Source organism: Gymnogyps californianus, chromosome 3 (genome assembly GCF_018139145.2).
Source record: "Gymnogyps californianus isolate 813 chromosome 3, ASM1813914v2, whole genome shotgun sequence".
Taxonomy (NCBI): domain Eukaryota; kingdom Metazoa; phylum Chordata; class Aves; order Accipitriformes; family Cathartidae; genus Gymnogyps; species Gymnogyps californianus.
The window spans coordinates 21,960,947-21,980,917 of record NC_059473.1 but is presented as its reverse complement, the minus strand read 5'-3'; the positions used below and the strand labels follow the sequence as shown (position 1 = coordinate 21,980,917).

At 38.9% G+C, this 19,971-nt stretch overlaps 1 protein-coding gene across 1 annotated transcript in view; it reads right to left on the bottom strand.

The window, feature by feature from the left end:
• EPRS1 (glutamyl-prolyl-tRNA synthetase 1) overlaps nucleotides 1-18,880 on the bottom strand; it is a 41,209-nt gene extending 22,329 nt beyond the window's left edge. The window contains exons 1-12 of the mRNA XM_050893579.1: nucleotides 18,835-18,880; nucleotides 16,113-16,197; nucleotides 11,544-11,643; nucleotides 9,520-9,676; nucleotides 8,204-8,343; nucleotides 7,449-7,543; nucleotides 6,006-6,132; nucleotides 5,259-5,451; nucleotides 4,758-4,929; nucleotides 3,532-3,765; nucleotides 1,886-1,970; nucleotides 1,487-1,546 (exon numbers count right to left, since the gene is read on the bottom strand). Coding sequence (XP_050749536.1) covers nucleotides 1,487-1,546; nucleotides 1,886-1,970; nucleotides 3,532-3,765; nucleotides 4,758-4,929; nucleotides 5,259-5,451; nucleotides 6,006-6,132; nucleotides 7,449-7,543; nucleotides 8,204-8,343; nucleotides 9,520-9,676; nucleotides 11,544-11,643; nucleotides 16,113-16,197; nucleotides 18,835-18,880 — 1,494 coding nt within the window. The remainder of the gene's footprint in view (nucleotides 1-1,486; nucleotides 1,547-1,885; nucleotides 1,971-3,531; nucleotides 3,766-4,757; nucleotides 4,930-5,258; nucleotides 5,452-6,005; nucleotides 6,133-7,448; nucleotides 7,544-8,203; nucleotides 8,344-9,519; nucleotides 9,677-11,543; nucleotides 11,644-16,112; nucleotides 16,198-18,834) is intronic.
• Between the last annotated feature and the right edge of the window lie 1,091 nt (nucleotides 18,881-19,971).

Genomic DNA, 19,971 nt, shown 5'->3' with positions numbered 1-19,971 from the left:
TATCTAATTATTTGACATTAGCAAGCAAGGTGATATGATGATATACTTTTAAGAAGTGACACATTTGTAAGTTCATAGTCACTGAAGTCAGACTCCTAAATGTTAGACACACACTTCAAAAAAGGACTTGTGTATGTATCTCAAAATATACGTGTATTATGTGATTTAATATCATAATTTTGATAAATGACTGAATTTTACAATGTTATTACCAGGCTCTTTATTTTACTCACAATTAAAACTCACAATCCTTCCTCAGATGACAGGTGTTAAAGAGTCAGTAGCACAATTACAGGATAACATATAAAATAAGAGCTCTCACACTGACGAAGTCTTTGAGCTCAGAACTACCTGCATGCAACCAATTGTTTTTGCTCATATTGCAGATTGCAAACTATCTGCACAGATACATGTAAATAAAACTGGGTAATAAATATGGTGCTGTCCAAGGAGTTGAGTCAGAGGTCCAAGAAACTCAGTTTAAAAGCCAATTCAAAAAATGAGCCCTGACAGTCCATTGTGGATTTTTCCCCAAAATCCAATTCTTAGTCATAAATATATTTATGCAGCAACAGAAAGAACCAATTCATAAACCTTTGTGTATGTAGCAGACCAAATGCGAAATACATGAAGAAATACAAGACACATGCCAGACAAGCAAAAACTACTTAAATGAACAGATCTGGGTACTATCTAAGCAAAACCAAGCAGGAATCCCAATGCAAAATAACAGGTGTTTCCACAATCACACAAAATATGCAATCAGCATTATAACAATTCGCCTTATTATAGTGTCCAAGCATCCGCTGCCAAAAAGCGACTAACCGTGTCAAGATGCAATATTCCTTATTTGACATTCAGTCAAAAATATCAGCAGTGCTGGCTTTATCTACATAGGCAGTATACGCAGTGCATTAGTCCTTTTGCCACAGAAAGGAAAAGCGGCCAACATGAATCAGATTGAATAAGATTTGTGTTTATGTTAACAACTAAGCCAAACCAGAAATGGGCAGCCTTTTAAAACTAGGAATAATGCATTTTCAGTGGGTTTGTAGAGCTCCTGTTATATAAGCAAATGTGACTGTGCTATGAAGCTGCAAAATGATAGCTTATGCTATGTATGCTTACAGCACTGTAAGCTATATGCTAAGGTAAAAAGCATTAAGTAATACCTTCTTACAGATAGCTCGCAGCTTGAAAGCAGAAAAATGAAATGCAGTTTTCACATCAGATTTACAGCAAATATCATTATCTTTCCCCGTACTACTGAGTAAGGCAAGTAAGTATTGGTATAGGAGAATCAATAGGATTAGTGCTAGTTCAGGTTAGAAAGGGGGGGACATTCCATTTTCCTGAAAGTGTGCCAAATGATGCAACATATTGCAACTGCTACTTGTTGTGATAAGCACTCCAAAGAACACTGGATTCTCTACATATCCCAGAAAGAGGATACCAGGAGTAGCATCAAATTCAAGTAAGCACATACCTTCTTGTTAAAGGACCAAATTTTATCCCACTCCATATTCACGACAGATCGAGAGGAGCCCTGGGAAAAAAAACCCCACACATTAATATAAATATTCTAGCTATTAGACTCATTTAAAACAAAGTCCTTTAAAGACTACAAACCCTCTATGGTTTGCATTCTTCAAAACAGTTTAGAAAGGCATCTTGAGCTTGCAAAATAAACACTTTTTAAAGTAAGAAACCTGCTACCCCATTTTGCCAGGACCTCCTCACAGGTGTTAATACTGTTGAAGCAGTACACATGAAAGCAGCAAACCTTCAAAAGAAGAAACCTCCCAGTGACAAGTACTTTAACTGAAACTTCACAAAAACTTGTCCTTACCGTGTGAGAGTCAAAGAATCAGAAGAAAACACCCACCTGAGCAGCAATAAACTGTTTTAGCCCTTCAACCGTCATGCCTCTTCTTAGGACACCACGCACAGTGGGAAATCTTGGGTCATCCCTAGTAGAAACAGGCGTTTCATCAGTGTCACATGCTAAGTTCTACCTATTAGTTACACTGATCAAAAACTTTACTAGTACTGCCACACAGGAAAGGCACAGCTTCAGTGTATTTTGCTTGTGTGAATTAAGAGCCAGATGAGAAGACCTAACTGAAAAGACTGAGCTCTTACCCACACAAAATGTATGGTGCAGGTTTTCTTCTACTTCACCCCAGGGAGGGAAGCCATCTCTTGGTGAAGTGGCTCTTTTCCTATATCTATTCAACCTTAAGCCTCTCAAAAACTGGCAAGGCAAAAGTTATGCCCCTATCACATTCCTTCCTTTTCAATGGCACCTGAATAATGGATCCTGAAACAACAGGGTTTGATTCTTTCTTGCTCAAGAGAAACCAGAAAGAGATGAGTGAGAATGACAATGTTATCTCTCAATGACATAACTGATAGAATTCTATGATTTTATTCTCTTATGCAAGAAATAAAAAAGCCTAATCTGAAATGTAAAACATGTGTTGGTGGGAAGATGAATCAAACTTTGCTGAGGACCTAACATGGAGGCTTAGGGAGGGAGAGGTCATCATAAAACCAGCTAACACCTCTAGGAAAAAAAAGAAAAGAAAAAAGAAAAAAAAAAAAAAAAAAAGAAAAAGAAAAAAGAAAAAAAGGAAAAAAGAAAAAAGAAAAAAGAAGAAAAAAGAAAAAAGAAAAAAAGAATTTTGGCTCTAGCAGAGTGGCTCCATGCATAAGCTAGGAATCTAGGCTTCCAACACAATCGAAAAATAAAACCAACAAAAAAAAAAAGCACACTTGGCACACCTAAGCAAGACAATCAGGCAGCCTAGGAACTTGTATAAAATGATGCTCCCATAGGCTGAGCACAGAATCACCTAAAACCAGCCCAGGAAAAACACTACAAGCAGTTGTCTAACTTAGCATTATCCATGGATTTCTTCAGACTCCTGTACTATGAGGAGAGGACTTCAGATGGTATGCTCCCACAGCTAGCCCATTGTGGGAATGAACAAAGGAGCCTCTCTACACTCTGAACTACTTGCAGAAGTGTAAACCTACGGCTCACCGTTTCTAGGAAAATACTTAGACTACTAGGCCACCGAGCACTATCTCCAGAAATCCAGTTAACATGAAAAAAAGAACAGAAAGAAAGGGGGGGATGGCAGGCAGGAGGGAAGCAGGACGGATTTGACTAGATGGATAGGACCAGAAGTTCTTCAATTTAGGCTCCCTTCTGGCATTGCTCAGGAGTGTATCCAATGACTCAGAGTGGAAAATGTGTAAGTAGCACCCGCAGCAAGAGCCAGAGTCCAAAAATAAGCTACCTCATGTTTATTACAGGATATGAATACGTATGTACACAGTTACTGCAGAGTAGTAAACAGACACATTGTACATGCAGAAGCCACTGTAATTTATCTATGTTCTTAAATATTGTTTAAATATTCATTCATGCTGCTCTGATGTCTAAGCACTGTCCAAAACAGAGAATGCATGCATCAGTCATAAGTATCTTAAGGAACAATGCTGAACTACAACCATGTAACATACCATCCATCCACAAGCCCTTCGTTGACAAACCACGTAAGCTTTCTCTTAGAGAGCACAGTGTTGTTGAGGTTTAGCCGGCTATACTCCCATATATATGGTTTCCTTATGCCCAGTGCCTCAATGATCCAGTAGAATTGTTCATCTCTGTCATGGTATTCAGTTGTTCTCAATGCATGTGTGACACCTTCAATACTGTCAACAATGGGGCAGGCAAAGTCATATGTGGGATAAACCCTGAGAATAAAGACCTTAAATTAGCAGGGCAGAAGAACAAACCATTTTCCTCACATGTAAACATTTAAACTAAGCATAATTTATATTCATATATTATAAATATTTATAATCTATGATCCTGAAAACTTTCAGATCAAGACCAAAATAGCACATACACAACTAATTGTCCATAAAAAGACCCAGAGGGCAATACATTTTTAAAACAAAGAAAGCCTTCAAGAAATTAATTGATCATAGCCTTAATATTCAAGACTAAAAAAAAAAAAATCCTACACTGCTCCTGTTCTTTTCAAACACATAAAATGCTGACTAACAGGGGTTTTTTTCTTAAACATCAAAAAGAATCATTAGTTGACTGAATAATGAGCAAAGCTTTCATGTTTAAAAACACAGCCCTACCCACAGACGTAGCTTTACTATTATACACACATTAAATCAATGTTTCCAAAAAGGGAGTTGTATAGCTGCAAACAGAGGTTTCAAATAAGCACTGAACCATAGCCTTGAACAATTGGGTAGGCTTACTTTCAATACACAAGGTAGTAATTCTTCATTCTGCACAAAGACAGCAGTTGCTGTGAAAATGGAAGCAGCCACTCAGGTAAGTAGATCAAGGATGTTTTGCAGCAATATAAAATTCTAGTAATGTAAAATTGCCATGGTTCTGTTTAAGCTCCAAGAGCTAAAACAAACAGCTTTGTTGTCCAAGATACGGCCATTAAGTCTTAATTCATGTTTTGACTCAAAGCTCTTCACTGACATACAATGTATTCATGGACCAAAACTGAAATAACATTCACTGCTGACCACGATGGCCAACTCACAGGTTTTAAAAGTCATTTGCAGAAGTTTCAGAAAGTCAAGAGACTCATTACATATTCTGACTGAAAAATGCTAGCAGGTTCCAAGTATTAAAATAAGTTTACTAAGGAATGGTAAATGCCCTGAAAAGAGCAAAAATCACAGGCCACACAAGGAGGAAGTGGACATACTTGTAGGTACTTCCAGTACGTGGGTGAGGCTGATTTTTACAACGATAAAGAGTTGGATCCCTCATACATCCATTGTTACTACTCATATCTATTTTTGCTCGTAGACAACATGTTTGTCCATATTCTGTTCCCTTTTTCATTTCTTCCCACATTTGTAGATTCTTATCAACACCTAAGAACAATAAAAATAAACTGCGGTAACAAAAAGCAATGTCACCCCCCTTTTTAGACACTGGAATTCATTTTCACACATTTTATATTTTGAATTTTTTAAAAGTGGTAATGAATGGTGATGAATTGTTACATAGACAAGTTTACTGCACCTGTCTAAATGTACACTTATTCCAGCCTTGCAGAACAAAGCATTAAACACTTCCAAGTTCCTATAAGGACCTTAGAGATATGCAATTAGTCATCTCGTCCATCTTTGTTAATAAAAATCAAGTTTTGATGCCAAATTAAAAAGATAAGAAAGCAAGACAGAAGCTTAAAATATCTTACAGTTATTTCTGTGTTTAGACTCCATTCTTTGCTCACGCTCTGCTTTCATTTGTTCTGCAGGAGTATCATCCACATATGCCTTCCCTTCTTGAATAAGCTTCTCAGCATATTTCATTATTGTTTCAAAGTGATCTGAGGTATATGTAAATTGATCTGGTTTGATGTGCAGCATTGCAACATCTTCAAGAATAACCTGCAAAGTGTGAAATTGTATACTGTAATATTCAGGAAAGCTAGTTTCCTTAAACCTTTATCCTCTTCATGCCAGATGTGGTGTTTTTAATGCTCCATTGTCCAGGAAGGATAAGCCATAAGATTAATATGACATGCATGAAAGAAAAGAGAGGCAGGCACTTATCATTCATTCACAGCCTATAATTATATGAATTGAGACTTAAACAACTTCAAGAAAGAGGCAGGACAAGAAAAGGAGATAAAAGCTGAAACAAATTACTTGTTACGGACTAAGTAGTATTTATACAATGAAAACAACAGTGTATCGCAAGAGTTCCATATCTACATACTGTAAAATAAACATTGGAGAAAGGGAAGAAATAAGCTACCAGCAAAAGGGCTTTACGCTTTTTAAGGTAAAGATGATGGAAATTTCTTCCAAGCATAAGACTTAAGTGCAATACTGATACCATAAAAATCTAGTGCAAAAAAAGCATGTAAGAGCAGATCTGCATGTCATTTACCTTTGAATTAGCTATACAGTGAATGGATTTCCCTGTTCTCTTATCATACCTTTTCAAAGTCTTCTTTCTCTTTTTCTGGATTTGTGTCATCAAATCTCATAATAAGTTTTCCTTTAAAGTTAACTTGATAGTGCTGATTTAGCAGGGCAGCTTTGGCATGACCGATATGCAGGTATCTAAAAAGGAAATAAAAAATAAATATATACACCAGCACTACTTCAGCTAGACTTTTTTTTTTTTTGTGAGGGAAGGAGAAAGAGTGGAAAGCAATACCTAAGTCTAACAAAAAACCCCCAATCCAGACTATTTGTTGAAATACTATACATTTTTTATGAAAGTAGATTATGTTTTTTCTACCATAAATCTAGTAGTTAACTGTTAAAAATACCTAAATCTGTAAATTAGAGTGTCACTATGGATATAAAGTTAGGACTGCAATTATCTCCAGTTTTACAGACTAACTTAAACCAACTGTTTATGATACTCAGTAGTAGCTACCAGATAATCTGAACCTACCACATTCAGAAGAGTGGAATTTTCCAAACTGGTGGTTGCTGCGTATTTTTAACGTAAGCTAAAATGCTACTGTCAATTTAAACTAAATAGAAAAAACTCAAATACACAAAATGAAAATCACTTCCAAAAAAATTAAAAATGCGTCCCTAAAGAACAGTGTTTTAAGTAAAACACCAGAATTAAGACATCAAAAGCTACTAAAGTAATGTGAGAACAATGTATGTTATACACATACATGCACATAATACATAACTTCTGATATTTGAGCAACAGTTTATACTGGACTAATAAAGTAAGAAACACTACTACAGAAGTCACATGATGCTGATCAGCCAATTTAATGAAGAAATGCAATCATGGAAATTTTACAGCTCACCAGGCAATTCTAAAAAGAAACAGAAAATTAAAAGCTGGCTGAAAACTGTATTTATTAAATTGGCTCATCACATCTCCACTGTGTGGTCTTTAAGGAGTGTGTGTTTTGGGACTACATGCAGTCTGGACCCCTGGGCCAAAGGCCTCCATTACACATCTGGTGTCAAGCTTCCCGAAGGGAGGCTATCTCATACATCTTTCCCTCCTCAAATCCAAGCTTCCTTGAGAAGCACTATGAGTCCTTTCGCCCAACTCATAAAGACTGTATTTACACATCACAGCTCCTGTCAGTGCACACGCCTCCATTATCCATGCAAATGCCGTCCTTCTGCTTCTCCTCATCCCACTGCTGAGCAGCACCATGTCACCTGCTGGCAACTAACCTCCCTATTCCAAGTTCAGGCAACAGTGCAATGAGGTATAGAGGAGAAGTAAACCTACAGCTCTAATGTAGATGTGGACAAAGCTTTAAATACTCTTTTGGCTTAAAAGTCTTGTCTGATAAGCTGATTAACATCCTCACCAAAGCACACTTTTTTTTTTTTTTTTTTTGAAAGAAAAAACACAAATAGAACCTTCTCAAAGTATTTATGTTTCTTACCCACTTGCTTCAGGAGGAAACCTTACAATGACCTTGCCCATCTCTGCACCAGGAAGTTCAACAAACTTCCCAACATCCGCTTTCTTTTCTGTTGCCTTAAAATTAACAGAGACATAATTACAGATCGCATTAGCTGTATAATCAGATATAAAACTCTAGATAATAGCTTCTGCACCAAGGTCTCCTTTCAAACCAGACTACGAAAAGCTGCCATATTGCACCCCAAATTCATCTCTTCACAACTTTCACATTACTCGTAGTACATCAAAACAAGATTAATTCTGGAGTTTTAAGTTATTCTGTCTCCAAATTTGATCCAGGACTGAAAAGTCCCACCAAGTTGTTTAATTTACTCCATAGAAGAAAACAGTTGCTAGCCAAGTTTTTATGTCTTACTGTTCTTAATCTGAATGTGATCAACAAGTTCAATCAACCAAAGACTGCAATCTTTGCAGTTTATCAGGACCTCAAAATCCTCTTTAGAAAAAGCAAACAATATATCTAAAGAGCAGTGCTGATTAAGATGTGCCATTTTTACATGATCTCACTTAAGCACTGGACTACACCACTCACGCCTTTCTAAATATGAAAGTGACAGCTTTATCTTTAAACAAGAGTTTACAAAAATGTAATTTACTGCACAAGTGATTCCTTTTAACTTTTAATTCTCTAACTTTAAAAAAAATAAAAATTTGTCTTATAGTGTATTCACACAAATAAAGCTACACTCTCCAGAGGATCTGAGTAAATCTTACCATTTTAACCTTTGGTGTACCAGAAGCCCACTTGGCTCCTACTGACTGAAAAGCACGCTGTACCTCAAGAAAGCCATACCATCGTTTCGCATGGACAGGAGCTTTGTTTTGCTCTAATTGCTCTTGCCAGATGTTATTATCTGTTAGAAAACAAATCATTTTTCAAGCTATTACATTATAAAAATTGAATGATTACCAACAGTAATTTTTAAGACTAAAAAAAGATTACAATTTTAAAAAAATCTACTTACGCTCTCTTCTGAAAAGACATTTAGTCATGGGGACACGAGTCATTCTAAAGCAAATTAAATAAACAAACTCCCTCCAAACCCAAAACATACTGCATTCTTTCTTGGATTCATCAAAGCAGAAGGTGGGGGGGACTGGGGAACATACATTTTTCTTTGTATCACCCACCTCAAAATTAATAACAATTTTTTTTTCAAGACAGAAATATAGGATATAACTCTAGTGTGTCTACATCTGATGTTTTCTAAGCTTTATCAGAAGTGAAGCATGTATCAATACTACCCTTTATTTTTGAGGGGCTGTGTTCCCACAATCTAATTTTCAAGGAACATAACTTCACTAGAAAGATTCTGACGGGGAAAGGAGAAAAGAAATGAAAGAAGTACACTGCCTTCAGATTTCTCTCAAGAGCAGCAACTTAGAAAAAATATAAAAAGATGTTAGCTTTTAATCTCGAACATGCCTTTTACTTTCAAGAGGAATTTAGTTATACTGAATGGTAGACTGACACCTATCAACTTTAGATATACATCTAAGAGAATATAAAACCCAAACCCATAAAAACAGATCATCAAAGCTTCTTTTAACCTCCGAAGGGTATTTCACAGAGTAACATATACCTCTTTTAATAATTCAAACTAAACACCAAAGAAATTTCCGCTACTAAGATAATGTCATGGAAAGCTCTGTGTATATAATTTTACTCTGTATTACAAAATAATTTAAATATTTAATCCAAAATTTTGGGCCACAGCAAATTTTCATATTTAGGCAACAGGTAATAAAAAGACAATCTTACCGTTAACACAAAAGAAGTTTAAAAAATTCCCTTCTATGATTACCTCCTATAAATTTCCAAATATAACAACAATTTCAAAAAAATTCTAGGGTTTCCTAAGCAATACTATTCCCATCACTAGCGATGCACAGGCCAAAGCGGTATGCACGATAGTATACAGTCTGGCATACAGCTAAGAGTCGCTACTAGCATCCACAAAAAAGAAAATTTGCGGACTCCTGGTATACGCTGATTGCAAGCCAATGAAAGTGAGAACATATACTGATACCTTTTAGTACAGCCCAGACACACAAGTCTGCGAGACTCAGAGAGTTTCCGACCAAGTATGTTCTTAGAGACAGACAGTGGTTGAGCTCTTGGACTGCTGAAAGAAACTGGCTGGCAGTAGATAACTTTGTAGCACTAAACTCCAGCCAATGGTCAATCTAGTTTTAAGGGACAAAAGACAGTCAAAGTTAATAAAGGAATGAGAAAGAAGCTTGTTAAAAAACTGAAGTAATATACAACCCATTTAATAGCAGAACAGAAAATACTAACTGTAACATTAGCATTAAATATATTGGACAATAAATCATAATATATGCTTAAAGAACATTTAAAATAAAATATACTGAAACATTCACCCAGAACTATACTAAACGATTAAATTTAATTTCTTCCTTCACGATGTGTTCAAACTGCTGAAAATACCGGCTTTACTGAAGCTATTCCCATTGGTAAAAATGATCAGCAGTTCTTAGGTACTTACTTATCACACAGGGTATATAATAATCGTCATTATCCTTCAACTATTTAGATAACACATTTGTGACCTATTTGATCTTCCTGGTACCGCTACTGTATAAGTATACTATTTTCCCCTCAGTCCCTATCTTCTCTGCCTCGTCTCCTTTTAGATTTGAAGAAATCAAATCCCTCCTCCACCTCATTTCCCTCCTGCAAAACAGTCTTCTCCCATAAAAGGAAATATATCTTGGTACATAAACAAAAAAAAAAAAAAATTAAGAATCAGGCCCTTGGTTAAGAATGTAGCCCTGTCTATAAATTGAATCCCTCAGTCCTGCAAGAGACTGTCTCTTGTCTATTTCATGTGCAAGTGTTCTGTAAACTGCATCAGGAATCCTTCCAATATTCGAGCCAACGTGGCAGGGACAGATGTAATTACACCACCACAGAATTCAGTTCAGTCATTTGCAGTTATGCTCCAAAATATTTGCACCACAAATGCAGCTGTCACTGTACTTGTTGAAGTACAACTTTTGAAAGATGCAGAAGAGAAAAGAAGTATTTTATCAGAAATATCAATCTTGAAAGTGTGTTTGCAGAGGTCTCGGGGCTTAACTTAAAAACAAGGGGTTTGGTCAGAAAGTTTAAATAGCCATAAGATAACCTACAACTTTTTAAATGCCTTACAAGCAATATACTAAGACAGTACTTCCCTTGAGACCAGCTATAAGGGCTGGAGAGTGATTACTGCTAGCTTCAAGTAGTTGTAGAAAAGAGCTGAATCAAGTCCTTCAGTCCCTCCCCAAATTTCAGATGAAATAAATTTCAATTTACCTGTTAGTTTCAGCTACCAACTTAAAATTCAGCACATGATTATTCTGAGCAAGACTCACGAAGAATTCCCTCTTATTTCCTATCATATCCACCATTCCTAATAACTTCTGGTAATCTGTGTAAGCAAGGAACACCAAAAAAGTTCCCTCTTTGGCACAAAAATTCTGGTGCCCTCATGGCACCACTAGAGAAGCATTGCGGAAACAGGACTTCGCACAAGGGAACAGTCCATCTATGTGGCGATGTCTCGCCACATTTCACTAAACGAAATCAGGGTCAGGGTTTTGTCCATCATATACAGCAAAAACTAATTCAGTATTTCAATGTCATACAGCCTTCCTTGGTGTTACAATGAAATGTTACAAGGTAGCAACTGATGGCAACAGAGCTGAGGAAAGCGAAGAGAGAAAATTGCAGGTATCACCTTCCATCCTGAATTATCTTGTATCAGTGAACAGTCAGGCTAGGAGTTGCTGTCACAGGGGTGAGAAAGGGCAACCCTTTCAAAGCTCAGATTTATGACTCTTCTTTATAAGAAGGAGCAAGCTTAAGAAAACAAAACCCTCAGCATCCCACATGGTTGGAACCTCAGTCTAACAATAAAATGCAGAACAATAGATACAAGTTCCAAAACAAACAAACAAAACAAACAAACAAAAAACAACCCAACTTTGATCCAGGCCAAAAGAGAGGAGAAAAACAAAAAAAGAGAGAGGCGTGATTCCTTCTCACCTCAGTGTGTTCCAACAGATTCGAACCATACAACCCAGCAGAACCAGAAACTCTAGCCAGGTAACGAGCTATTGAATTCACATCGGTAAATGAAACATGCCTAAAAAAAGAAAGAGGCAAGATAAAGGTATATTAAATTACTACCTCCAGTTCAATTTTAATTGTACACACATAGTTGAAACATGTGTAAAGCAAACGCAAAATAATTTCTGGGTGAACCAACAGGTACCAGGTCACCAGAATAAAAAAACATACCTAGCAAAAGAATATATCAGTCCTTGCTTTTCTATCACCAGATGGAACAATAAGCTTCTAAACATGAAACAATTTTATTTAGATAGACAGAAATCAAGAAAATAAAACTCCGATTATTCTTTCAAAGAATAAAACTCTCTCTCCACATCTGACAGAATGCATAAGTATAACCTGAGCTACACATTTTCCAGAATACAAGGAGCTAAATCAACATTTGTTTTCTTTTCTTCTCATACAAGAAGGACGACTTTGAAGAGAATTCCTAGAGAATCTACAGAGGAATCAAGAGGTCTCCAGCACGGCTAGCATCAGAGGAAAAAGAACTGTTCATTTGTTACTCACTTTACTCAATTCACACTTCATAGAGACTATTCCCTGTTGAACAAACTTGGCTGCCTGTATTTCTGTTTTTTACCCAGTCTTCTCCAGATAAAAGACTAATTTGAATTTGTTTTTCCCATTCTGCTGTTGAAAATTCTCAACAGATCTGGAGGCAAAAGGCTCTCCAAAGAGCACACTTCTTTCTGTGTTTTAATCTCCCTTTTCTACCTTACATACAGTATTACAAAAAGCTGCATACTGTCAGAAATCTAGCTTCAAATTAATCTAAGATAAATGTGAACATTTTCCTTAATATTTACTAAAGAGCTTTGGAAGAAAGATGCATCACAACCATCAATTCTCCAGATAATACTCATCTCCACAGTCCCACATAGGTGTAGATTACAAAATCAGAGCTCCAACTGCTTCTAAACAAGCATTGACATCAACAAAAAGAGTTCCTGTAAGTGTTCTGTTCCATTCAACTTAATGGACTGAATGCTACACTTCAATTTGTCCAAACAAGGTATCATTTCTGTTCTGCCATTGTTCTGTACTTCCTGTTACATCTACTGTGTCCGTTATAAAATTAAAAGAATTTTTCATAGCCCTCAAAAAGCCTTACAAAAATCAGTGAAAGTTCTGAAAAAGAGATAGAAGACTTCTTGATACATTAACAACTACAATGAGTCCCATTTTTAGTACAAATGGATCAGCCAGTCTCATTAGATTAACTGCACTAAAACCTAAGGAACGTAGTTAATTTGTAGTTTTTTTGCTTCTAGCTTTTGAAGCTTCTAAGATCCAGTATACAGAAGATCCATAAAATATAACTAAAAACAAAAGCCACAGTGGGGGGCTTAACATACACAAAGTATGCCCTATTATAATTTCACACTGCTATCTGATTTTAATGAAGCTTTTTCAAAGTGAGAAAAACAAAACATTTCTAATAAATTTGCATCTACAGAAAGTCTGTGAAATGTGTTTTTATTGTTTTCACTAGTTCACACTAAAACAAATACCCTTGATTACTCAAGCAAAACTGAATAAATACATGAAACGTGACAATGTTACTTTGAGTAAAATCCTACTCGTGCTTAAAAAAAAGGTGGTTTTCTTCCCCAAAGAAAATAAGATCTACTTCCACCCAAACATAGTGCTAATTGGCCTCCTTTCTTTGAAAAAGTTACAAAACATTAAGGCTGCTCTTTGCAGCTAGTGCCTGCTAACTCCAGGGGTAAGGAAGAATAAACAGGGACAATGTAGTGTTACAGGCAAAGAGTAAGTGTCTCTCGAAAGTGACATGAAATGCCATATAATTAAATACCAGGGCAAATATTCAAGAAGCAGAAGACAAGATGGGAGAAGGAGAAAAACCAAACACAAAACAAAACACAGAGAATCTCCAATTGTAATAAATCATTATTTGAATTAATTTGTAAAAAGCATTGCAGAATGATTCTGTGCAGAGGTTAGACACATCTGCCTAAGAGTAATACTACTCTGAAGTATGCATGTGCTCACAACACAAACCAGAAAAGTTGTACTGCAGCTTGTTATCTGATAAGATGCAGGTATACTAAAACACTCCATAAAGCCATTGGCATTTAGCAGAGTGGTTTGTTTAGGAGCTACTACCACATGAAGTTTTGAAGCTAAGGCTTCAAAAATAACCTTTAAAATAAAATTCATCATCTCAAATTAGTGATAAACTTTTCAGCTAACTAGCTGACAGCTAAGTTTCAGCTAGTTAGCTGAAAAGTTTGTCACCAGATTTTAACTGCACTTCAAAATATAACCTAGAAAAATAGCAAATAAAACGTTCTCTCTTGTTCAAGTCAAGTCATTAGAACTAATGGTTTCCTGAAAAAAAAAATCGAAGTCTGAAATATCCCAAGTGCACTTCAAGTCATGCCAAAATAAGATAGCTTCAGCAGAACTGATGCCATGAAATCCATTTACCAAAAGCATTAGTTGAGATATGAGTTCAGCTGATGCTTCTCAAGTTACAGATACACTTTTAACAGACTTTAAAATAGAGAATCAATTTTTAAAATGATTGTACAACTGAGCAAGAGAAAATTAATGCAATATTGAGATTTGGAATAACTTCTTAAACCTAATCCAATGCCAGGGATGAGAGGACACTAACACACAAAAAATTCCGTCTGATGGAACCATGATTCTAGATATTATCCACACATGGCCAAAGCGCAGAAGAAAAGCTTTTGCTTTACATTTCTGACAAGTTCCATTACAGTGAAAATGAGTGGTTTTGCAATACAGTGTGAAGAAGGCATGGTAATATAAAATTATTTAACAAAATAAAACATTATTTCAAAGCTGAGTATATAAATTTATATTATTCCAAGATCATCCCCATGTGTCACAGGAGTGTATATGTGCACGTATATCTTTTGGTATATACATACACACACACTGCCTAAACTGTGAAAGGAAAATGAAACCAAAATCTGACTGAGACTACTTAAGGGGAAAACTCTCTCATGCAACTAAAAAATATCCAATTAACTCTCTGTTAGGTAAGCTGTATCCCACATGTTCATGACACACACTGAAAATTATTAATGCTGTACCAATTAAGTCCCAATACAACCTGCCACATTTCTCTTGCTTCAATTCAAAATCACAAATTCAATGCCATCACTAGGCACAGCAAAAGACAACACGTAAAATCAGAGATTACAGTAAGGAAAGAACTCATATCTGAGTTCAAGTCTAACATTGTAAACAGAAAGCAATATTTGCAACCAGTAAAATAATCATTATGATTGAAGATTGTGAATCATCCTTTGATTTTTTGCAGAAATATGTACATAGTGACAAGCTCTTTCCCCAAGGTTAGAAGGCAGTGGAAAAGCTCAGTCGGCATTAATTTATGAGGATCAAGTCAGGATCTCCACAACACAACATAAAAATACTATGTTGCTTTTATAACCATTCTACAGACATGCAGGAATACCAATTTATGATGCATTGGTAGCTTTAACGGTATATTCTACTGAAATAGCTCACAAAATGCGAGTTCGCCAGCAAGTCTGTGAACAATAGATTTTTTCCCTGTTCTTTCAAAAAACAATCAGTATTCAAAAACTACACTTATAATCACCAATTCCAGACTCATCATAGCATTAATATACTTTGTTAGGACTGCAATGTTTATGGGTCAAAACATGCTCCTTACTGTAGATACTAGAAATCAGAGATTTCCACTGATAGGTCAGTGGTACTTAAGATATCGGGATATCTCCTCTTGATAGATCCAGGTATCTTACCTGATATGGAATCTAAGATGACAATGCAGCTTCCCAAAACTAACAGCATTAGTCCTGCATTTCTGCTATGCATATGATCCTACTGAGACCATAAAAACCACCTTCATGCCCCAAACTTGAAAATATTAATTCCAATGGCAGAGTATTTTTAGAAGGATAGACAATAGATTTCTACAAAAATTTCCAAGCTTCTTTCTACAGGATGCAGATGGATACACTGGACAGCATGGCATAGTTAATTAGCACTTTTCTGAGATAACATCATGCCTTCCCTTATATGCAGCAGTGAGCCCGACATAATGCCATATAAACATTTAAAATTCATTCCACCACATATGTACAAGTCCAAGGAATCTTGTATACCAATCTTGCCTAATATAAAATGACCTTGCTTTTGATAATCCATGGCACCTCAAAAAGGCAAGCACCTAAACAATTAAGTGACTGGTACAGCACAAACAATTAGACATAAGTGCATACAGATAAGAATACCAGAGCTCTTTCCATAAAGATCAAGTTTAGAATATATTGTAAATGTTTTGTCTGGGCTACAAAGAGACATCAGTAATGCAGTGATGAATAAAACTGTATTCTTCGCTTCCTCCTACCTGAAAAGGTTACTGTCAATGTTACAGCCATGTGATTTTTAAAACTGCTGACCCAAAGCTAGAATGAGAGATGCAAAGTCACTTACTCGGACACACGGAGGATGGTTTCTTTGCCTTCTTCCACTGAAATTTCAACATCATTCTTCACATGCTCCACTGTCAGCAGAGCTCCTTTAAAAAACAAGAGAAAAAGATACTGAACTTTCTTACAGGAAAGAGATCTTTCATAGTAGCAACAAAACAGTTACATTTCTCATCAAATAGGACCAGATGACTGAACTGGCTCCTTCAAGTAAGATTGCCCAGGGAAGAAATCAATGTTCAGTCTCATATGCAAGAGGCTTCTTATTCTTGGCAATCGTTACAGCTTCAAATTGATAATGTCCAGCATACAGCAACCTGCAGTGAGCTCAGCAAGTGTCAGCAGCAATACATTTTGCTTCCTAAGGGTATTGTAAAAATTAGTGCTGTCCCCCAATACATGTAGAGAATGTAATCAAATTGCTTTTAATTATTGAACAGTATAGTAACATACTCCATCCCAGCCCTGACATATGCATCAAAGGAGATCAATTACCGAATATACCAGTACTTTCTGAACAAGGATGAGACTATTTTTAACCTGATTTAATGTTTATGAAAAGAACAGCCATTCAAAACCAAGAAACTCTATCCACGTAAAAGTGCAGGAAGCTTATACAGGGTTTTCAAAGTAGTTCACCAGTGACAGTAAAGGATGGCCTCTAGAAATAAAAGAATTATTCAAGTTTTTAGGTTACATTATCAACTGGAAGACAGCTCTGCCCATATTCAAAGTCACTTGCTGCAAACCTGCTCTGATCTCGATGCTCTATAGCATGACACAGTACCTTAAACAAAGCACCGAGCTAGCTTGGCTGTATTTCTGGATTGGCTCTGGTCCAGATTCAGCCTGCTGAGCATAAGTAGAGGAGCTTGTGTTCTTTTGCTTTGGTCAGAATCACGTACAAAGACAGCAAGCTTTTGCATAGGCAAATATTACTTAAATGAAACTAGCCAAAGGACTATGCTCTAGGTCTTGAAAGGCATTTAACTTGTCACAGTCTTCATAGTGTGCCGTGCACTTTATCTTCCCTAGAACAACGCACAGACTACTCAAGGCAGATGATGTTGTAAGCTATTAATACACTGGCCTAAATACAAAGCACTGGAGCTAGGAATTCCCTAGCTCTCACCTCTGCTCAGCTGCAAACCCTTCTTGTGGCATTAAGCTTTTACCAACAGTAAGTCAAGGTCCTTCTTCCCATCCCTCAGTTATCCATCTGTGAAAGGCAGGATGACATCCCTTATGCAATATGTTTGTAAGACATGTAAGTATTTTAACAATGTGCACGGAAATGCTTTGAAAATGACAAGTATTATGCATACCAAGCTATGTAATTAATACTAATGACATTAAAAGCTACTACACTTTTCCCAGTGCGCAGCCATGATGAATAGTACGAAGTAGGCACAAGTAGGATGAGTGTGCTTGTCTTCTTGATACAAGTGTTTACGAAAGTGTTTCATCTGTAATATGTAATATTTCTGACATAATTATGCAATCTCCTGAATTAAATCTCTAGTGCCACTCACCAGCTATCAAAAGAAAAGAATCCTCCAAAGCCCCTAAACCCATGTTAATCATAGCTCATATTGCATCATATCTTTTCTAGCAATTCAGTATAAACAAGTATCAGGAAAAATGTTATTTAAAACTTATATATTATTATACCTTAAATCAGTAGTCATGCAAGTTGTATTCAACTCTGAAATGCATTTGGGAATAACAGCATGAAAAAGAACTCAATACACTAAGATGACGAATGGGAAGAAAATGTATTTTAAATAGTTGTAACAAAATGGAGAAACGATATGGATTACATATAAAAGGCTGTTTCCAGATGGCAGAAAGTGTAATGAAGGAGGTTCTCACTTTTTAAAGGCAAAATAACACCGAAGGACAGTGCGCAACTGAAAAAGCAAGATTTTGCAGTGCAACTTTGAACCAGCTCCCCAGATGAGCCGAATTTTAGCAACAGATTAGAAGTGACAACAAATGATAGCAGCAATTAGGCAGATCTCACAAACAAGCAATCTGAATTAGGGCTGCCTTGAAAATTTAGCCTCAACGTGCTAAGTCACTCGAGGGCTCTACCTATGACTCAGTTTCTTTAGCGTAAGTTATGTTAAGTACCGGCAGCTGTCACCACTGCCCAAACAGCTACCCGGAACGCAACCTGCTGGAGACCAGCCGCCCCGAGGGCGGCAGGACCAGCCCTGCCCGATCCCTGCGGACCGGAGCCGGGCAGGCGCGGCGGAGCAGTCGCTGCGGAGCCGGGCTCCCGGGCCGGCGACTCCTCAGCACCTCAAGTGCCAGCGGGACCCCGCGGGGGCCAGTCCCTGGCGGCGACGTGGCCCCCTCAGCGCCGGCCTGCCCGCCGGGGACCGGCCCCGCCATCCCCCTCAGCGAGAGGGGGTTCGCCCCGCGCCCCGAGGACCCGCCGGCCGCCTCGCTCAGCCGTGCCGAGGCCGCAGCGGGCACACGGCCCTGGCCTACAGCAAGTGGGAGCCGCAGAGGGAAGGACGGACAGCGGCCTCCCCTCACGCCTCGCCCGTCCCCGCACGCGGGGACAACCGCCGCACCGGCGCGCGGCGCCGCATGATGCAACACGGCGGCCACGCGCCCCGCGGGCGGGCGGACGGTGAGGGGGCAGCGTCCCGCTGGGCCCCCCGGGGGAGCGGGGAGGGGCGGGGGGGGGGGAAAGCAAGGTCCGGCCCGACACTTACCGAGCGGGGGGCTCCCCGCGTTGACGGTGAGGCTCAGCACCGCCATCCCCGCCGTCACCGCCGGCGCCGCGCCGGAACCAAAGGAAAGGGTGGGGCGGGGCGCGCGGCGGCGCCAGCTCGGCAAGGGCCAGCTCGGCAGGCCCCGCCCCTGCCCCGCCCGCCGCGGCGGGGCGGGGCCCCGCTCGTCACTTCCGGCGGGAGAAGCTATAGAGGCGGTGCGCCAGGTGGAGGGGGTGAGGGGTCTTGTTGTTCCTGTTGCCCCCGCACGTACGGGGGCTGCCGCGGCCGGGCTAGGGCCGCCGGTTTGCAGCCACGGCCCCAAGTCCGCCGGGAGGAGGCGGTGAGGTTGGAGCCGGACGGGAGATGAGTAGCGGGTGGTACGCCCGCCCGCGCTAGGTGAAGAAGCCCCGGGGAAACCGTCCTGGACGGGTGCTCGGTCGAGGCTGGCGGCTGTGTGGAGGCTGCCCTGCCTCTCAGCGTGCCGTTGGCCTCTGTGTGGCCGTGTGCCGGGGCTTCTCTTCTGACAGCGGCTCCGGCCATGAGGCAGAGCCTTCCCGAGAGCTTTGCAGGAGTTAACTGTAAAAACTCTTGAGCTAGAGGTCTGGCAGCCGCTGTAGAGATAGCTTCAATCCCTTTTCCGTATATAATGATACAAACAAATGAAACCGTGCAACATATGCCGACGCATTTGAGTACAGTGGTCTAACCCATCTGTTTTTGCAGAATGTTACTTGTTACACTCCTCACAAACACGCAGATTCTGCAGTGGGCCAAACTAGTCTTGGAACGAATTACAAAAATGCTGTGTCAGCAGTTTTTCACAGGAGGCAGACTCAAGTTCACATTGTTGCAAGGACAATGCAGTGTCACTGTGCTTCCCCCCCCCCCCCCCCCCCCCAGTCTGTTTTATAGATGGTACTACAGCACCTAATGGGCTAGCGGAGAAATTCTCAAACGCTTGATTGGTGGACCAGTGCTGTTTTGTGCAGAGGGCGTAGTGGTATAGCCAGAGCATGACTGCACTGTATGTGCTGGCTTTTATCCTTGGTTCCTGCTGCTGCAGTTTATTTGAAGTTTCCTTAATATTCTCCGGTGTTAGCAGTTTTACAGTTTCTGTAAGCATGGAAAGTGGTTCCA